Source organism: Pseudonaja textilis, chromosome 3, assembly GCF_049901715.1.
Source record: "Pseudonaja textilis isolate UNSWEBS1 chromosome 3, rPseTex1.2, whole genome shotgun sequence".
NCBI lineage: Eukaryota > Metazoa > Chordata > Lepidosauria > Squamata > Elapidae > Pseudonaja > Pseudonaja textilis.
Window position 1 is genome coordinate 24,165,701 of NC_141992.1, and position 6,000 is coordinate 24,171,700.

Here is a 6,000-nt window from a genome sequence, read left to right on the forward strand (position 1 = left end):
CATGAGATACTCAGAGTTTTACATTGTTTGCTCTCTTCAGGAAGCACAGATTAATCTGTTCTCCATTACAGTTACCAAAATACATCAAATGTCTATTTTATTGATACAATTGCTACACCATCATGGCACAAATTGCATTAGAGGTAAGGGAGAAAAATGATTATTTGGCAAAATCAGTGCTTTTTACCTTATAAAATGTAGTAAAATATGCTTCAGATTAGGGCATTACTGTAACACAACTTGGCAATATAAGTAGTTTAGCTAAAAAAGAAGAAGCCAAAACCACTGGAGAGACAGTGGTGAAGGTGAATTTGATTTGTTCATTCATGGGCAACAAAACTATCATCAAATGATTATTACACACAAAAAATCTGTATTACGTAGAGTCACAAGAATTTTTTATAGAATGCTTGCCTATACAATAACAATGCTGATACATCATACCCAGCTAACAAAATGTACATATCTGTAAAACATATGCATTTCATTTTACTTCTCTCAACACTTCTTTAAACAATACAAAATCAGTGCTTAAGAAATATGAAAAATATTACAGCAAACATACTTTATGTAAGTCTGTGTATGCTGAGAAAAATCTCACCCAACGGAAACATATAATACTTAGGAATTGCTTAAGAATTCACTAATTCTTCAGTATAATAACATGGAACCAATTTGTATACTGAAATACTTTGAATTACAGGAGCCATAAATGTAATCTGACTGAAAGATGGGTTGCCAGCCATAAAGGCTGCTCTTCATATACCCATGTAGCTCAGTTCATGAAGGTCTGAGGATCTAACGTAGATAGATGAATGTATAGTTCTTTTCATAGAAGATTCCCAAAAGGGCTTACAATAAAACCAATAATGGTAATATAAATTAAGTCTGCTTCCAATTCCACTGATACATACCATTGACCTCAAATTTCCACCTCCATAAAACTCCCAAGTTTCATTGCCAATGAGCCTATTATTTTCAACTCATTAGTCACCCCCACACACACATATACGAACTGTGGCTTAGCTGCTCATTTTTTATTTATGAGTAGGCATAAAGCCGAGATTGAGATAAAACTTTTTCTCCTATGTTGGAAATAGTGTTAGACAAACCAATTGCCATGCACAATATACAAGTTGAAATGTGGCAAAAGTATAAGCTGTTGTAACTTTATGGGGGACAAGTAACAATCCTAAATATGAAGCTATGGTTCACTAAGGCATTATTTTAAAGGGGAAATGGCAAAAGCTAGCACACACAAATTTGACTGGATGACTTTCCAAGTATCTATCTTATAGTATATATAGAGGTATGATACAATTTGAAGGAACTTAAAATGGCATGTCTGTGAATACGAACTCCTGTACTCAGGCAGTTTGTGAGTAATATAATTAACATGAAGATTTCAAACCATTTAGTGTATCAATCACATCCAAACCTAAAAGCTCTGAAACTGAATTAGCAAGACAATTAGAAAACTGAAAAGTTAGCACAAACATAAGCAAATAGTAGACAACATGCAATCACATTTTTACAGCTCCAGAAACTCTCAAGATATTTATGTGTAATATTTATTTATGCAACGTTTATTTCTGGGAGACATAAACATAGGATAAGTGTACTAGGCCTCCATAAAATTCTAACATACCTACTTCCCATCTAAACCTCCACCCCCAAAACCAGATACAGACAGAACAATTTTTAGAACCAATGCCTACAGTGGTATCAGTACATGTCTATCATGGCTTTGGAGACCAAAAATAAAAAACGAAGTTTTATCTGAGTCAGAAAAGATCCTCACTTTAGCTTAGTATCTACAAACTATGCAGCTTGACTATTAAATGTTTAGTAGGAGCACATAAAATATAGTATGCTGAATATAACATATAAAGCAACAATATTCATTACAACTGGATTATTTTTCAATTATATTAAAAATAATTGCACTTGTAGTGTAATACCTTTAGTCAAAGTGCAAAACTGTAAAAAACACAATTAATATAAATATATTAACATTATAAGGTTGTACCATGCAAGAAAATTCAAAGTATCCAATGAACCTAAACAAGAGTTTTTAAATATTTTTTTTCCTGTTGTGACAGATGGCTATAAAAACCAATATAGTTTTTTCTATATAACTCCCATGTACAATAAATTATACCATTGCTATAGATTTCCTAACTGCCATCTTTAATTCAGAACTGGAAGAGCAGAGTATGTGAAAGCTGCAATCCTGCAAGTAACAGCCTGCTCTAACAGAATAGGTTGATTGCAGATATAAAGCATTCAGGAATGCCATGTTGCCAAAAACATGACGTAAGATATTCTAAAGACTCTAAGCCAGATAAATTCTAGAAAAAATGGTGCATGATGCAAGCTATTTCATCTGTACAAAGTTGACTGTTGAAATAAATAGAATGGCAGGGACAGTTGTTTTAAATCCAAAATCCCCTTATGGCATAAACTAATCTGGCTATCCATTTTTGTTTTAATATATGGATTTAAATCAAACTCAAAGAAAACTTTTTTTTACATATTCAAGCAAGATAATTTGAGACAAAATGTTTAAGTGTCTATCATTTGGTTAATTATCAAATCCTCAAATAAGATATGATCTTGGCCAATTTATTTTATCTAACAAAAATATGTCCATTTATCGAGTCCTTGCACATGAGTTTTGTATCTAAGTGAATTTTTTTCTGTTAAATTTGCCTCTTCATAGTCAAAAGTACAGTTTTTAAAATAAGTATTTTCCTCTCAGGTTATTTTAGTACCAATCTGGCCAACAGTTTCCATTTAGTTAGCCAAGATTAACGAAGTCCTGATATTAATATAGCAACCACTTTCAAGAATTATGTCACAAACTCATAATACAAACAGTATTTGATCTTTTGCCACTCACTGTAAATATTCATATTAATAGTTGTCTTAAAATTTAAATAATTAAAAATATTCATTAAAACAGATTCTGATCCACAAACTGATTTTATGGCCCACAATTAGACTCTGGGAAATAAATTTAGATAATCAAAAATGAGTATTCTTTAAAACAGAATCTGGTCAACAAACTGATTTTATAGCCTACGATTAGGCTTTGGGAAATAAAGGGTTCTTTGAGGAGGAAGTCCAGGAGATAAAGGTGACAGGTACCAAAACCTATACGTTCCATACCAAGCAGAGAGGCCCACCAAAGTGCCAAAAATCTTGTCCCAAAAATCATGGAAATATACAGCAGTAGTAAGAAGCATGAAAAACCAGATAAAAGTCAAACAAGCCAGTGCTAAGAACAAACTGTTCACCACTCTGTGCAGTCTAGAACCCTGAAAAGTTTTCACACTGGGCATCACAGCCATTTCTTCTAGAATCATTAGAACACAATATGAAAGGAGGAAAGAATGTCCTGAGATATCAAAACTTTGCCAGATCCCACCAGCTTGTAGGCACTGTAGTTGGTTGGAATGTTCTTGAGTCACTACAGCAAGAGTTGATGATTTGTAACAACTGCCTGTGAAGTCCTGAATGAGCAAAAATGTACTTGTGCATATATACCAGATGATAGTGCCAACCAGCAATGAGAAAAGGCGAACTAGTACAGGCAAAATATTCTGGAGGACATTGTAGTTGGTGAGAGAGATGAATGGCAACAGCAGAGAGAATGTCCAGGCCCAGGCAAATTTCACAAAATAGCTGTCAGAGATAAAATAAAGAAAAAAAATAGTTGTAATAAAAAAATAGCAATGATTTAACCTTTTAAATAATTATTAGAGAGGAATTAAAAACGTTCTCCAAAATATAATCTAGACAAATTTCAAATGAAAATTTTCCTCAAAAGGAATAAGAAAAAAAAGATAAACATCAAACTGACAGGCTATTATAAAACTTCACATGGCCCAAGAAAGTGGTTAGCTGCGGGTTTCTAGTTTATCCCCCTCAATTCTAGGCAACATAGCTTTTAGTGTACAACAGTTAGAACACCTCACTGTTAAATCCAGCTGCAGCTCTATGTAATTGTAAATAGCAATTATAATTCAGTCCTGTTTATCCCAGACTTTTCCCATTTCTACCTGATGATAAATAGAATTATCATTTGCAAACCATATGCTTACATAAAGTTGTATTTCTTAATTGGTGTATGTGACCAGTGGAAAACTTACTTTTATCTTATTGTGACATTCTTCTACACGTTTAAAGATAATTTTAACTATTTTTAAAGTTAGAAACTCTCTGAAGGAAGCTTGCAGCAATAAAAAAAATTAACCAATTTTAAAAATTAATCAAAGCCTTGCTGCAATTAAATTTAACCAAGTTATGACGTTTACTTTTGGTAAGAGTTAAACAGGTTAATATTTAGCAAAAGTAAAATCTCCTTTGAGTTGAACTTAAGTTTTGGTGATTTTGTAGCCACACACCTGTACTTTTCTTAATAACAACATTGCAGTCATTTGCCATTATTTATTCAAAAATGATTTAACTTCCTAATCTTATCTAGACCATAGGATTTTTCTGGTGATTTCTAAGTACTAACCAGCTCTTACCCTGCTTAAATTTATGTTTTTACAGGATTGCAATTCAATTCATATTAATCTATGGCTAGTAATTAACCTTACTATATTAATACTTATTACAATGTATTCTTCCCAAAGTTTAGAAAAAGTGAAGACCAGTTAGCCAGTGGAATAAATTGCCGAATAGGGAACCATGAGGTTGCCTTTATTGGATGTGTCAGGCAGACCCATGTTAAGAGTCTCTTAATTTGGATTCCTTCACACAGCAAGACTTAAATCATGCATTAATCAAAATAGACAGCATAGGGTCACTGGCTCTTTCTCAAACTATACAACTTGGGAAGCAGGTTAGAAATATATCCCCGAGAGAAGTGGGCGAAAGAGAGAGTACCCTTCACCCCAATATAAAAGAGCCAAGCCTCTTCTGGCTCATAGACCTCCCCCATTTATACCGTATTTCGTCAACACCCTTCAGCAAGCCCCCTACTCTTTGCCCTTCTGCCAGCCAGTGTCCCCCTCATTGCGAGGCCCTGCCTCTCGGATCCCCTTGATCCTCCTCTTCCTCCATCAAAGCCTAGGACTCTCAAGGGTCAGAGAAAGCCCCTTACACATTGAGCACGTTGCGCTTGTTACTCAGGTAAGTAGCAGCCAGCGGCATTAATTCTTTAACAAGGGATCCGATCACCATGAAGCTCATCAATGCCCAGGGCATCATTCGCCGCACCGAACAGTGGGTCAAGTAAGGCAGCAAGAAACGCGAGCCTCGGTCCACAGACTCCATGACGGAGGAGTCGGCAAGACCGCAGCAAAGGAGAAAGCGGTGACCCACCCGGCACGGAACCTCCAACCGCCGTATTGCGTCGATGCTCACGTCAGCCAGCTCCGCCTCCATTCCACCCCGCCCCCGCCCCCCCCTCGCCAAAGCTACTACAACTGTGCGGAGGGAGGCGAGATAAGATGGATAGAATGCGCATGCGTCTCTGTGCAAGCTTCGCGAGGCTTGTAAATAAATCCCCGGCGGTTGAGGTTTAAGTTTGTCATCTTCCGACTGCGGCTGCGTGATAGAGGACACGTGCTGTTGACTTTGTTTTGGTCCTTAATTACAGCTCCTATCTCCCCTACGCGTATCTTTTGTGATACGTGAAGAAGGGTCTCTTTCCCAAATGAAAGAATTCTAATCTTTTCTCACAGAGTTGCTCGAGCCCCCTGGTTATTTTGCTTGCTCTCTTTAACCCCAAAGGTGCTTTTCAAAAGGCAATTGGACTTCTTTGGTTTTTTATTTTCCTTCGGAGATTTTTCGCTTCTCGTCCAAGAAGCTTCTTCAATTCTGATTGAATGGTGGAGAATAGAAGGATTTACGTCCAGTCCAGTTGCATTTTGAAAAGCACCTTTGAGACAATCGTGCCCTGGATGATTGGGAATCTTCATGAACCTTGCTCTCTTAATCCCCCCCACCCCAAGCTCTCTTATATTCCTTTTCAATTATGTTTGCAGA

The 6,000-nt window shown here is 36.2% G+C and overlaps 1 protein-coding gene across 1 annotated transcript; it reads right to left on the bottom strand.

Moving 5' to 3' along the window:
• Positions 1 to 383: 383 nt before the first annotated feature.
• Positions 384 to 5,392, bottom strand: FITM2 (fat storage inducing transmembrane protein 2). The gene is made up of 2 exons (XM_026697547.2): positions 5,114 to 5,392; positions 384 to 3,687 (listed from the first exon to the last, which is right to left on the bottom strand). Exons 1-2 carry the CDS (start codon positions 5,284 to 5,286, stop codon positions 3,075 to 3,077), a joined length of 786 nt encoding a protein of 261 aa, XP_026553332.1. The 5' UTR covers positions 5,287 to 5,392; the 3' UTR covers positions 384 to 3,074.
• Positions 5,393 to 6,000: the final 608 nt, after the last annotated feature.

What these genes read in the sequence shown, in the direction of transcription:
- FITM2 (XM_026697547.2), bottom strand. Translation starts at nt 5,286, where the DNA reads ATGGAGTCTGTGGACCGAGGCTCGCGTTTCTTGCTGCCTTACTTGACC. An exon ending in AAGCGCAACGTGCTCAATGT is followed by an intron (nt 3,688 to 5,113) that starts GTAAGGGGCTTT and finishes TATCTCTGACAG; the next exon opens with CTATTTTGTGAAATTTGCCT.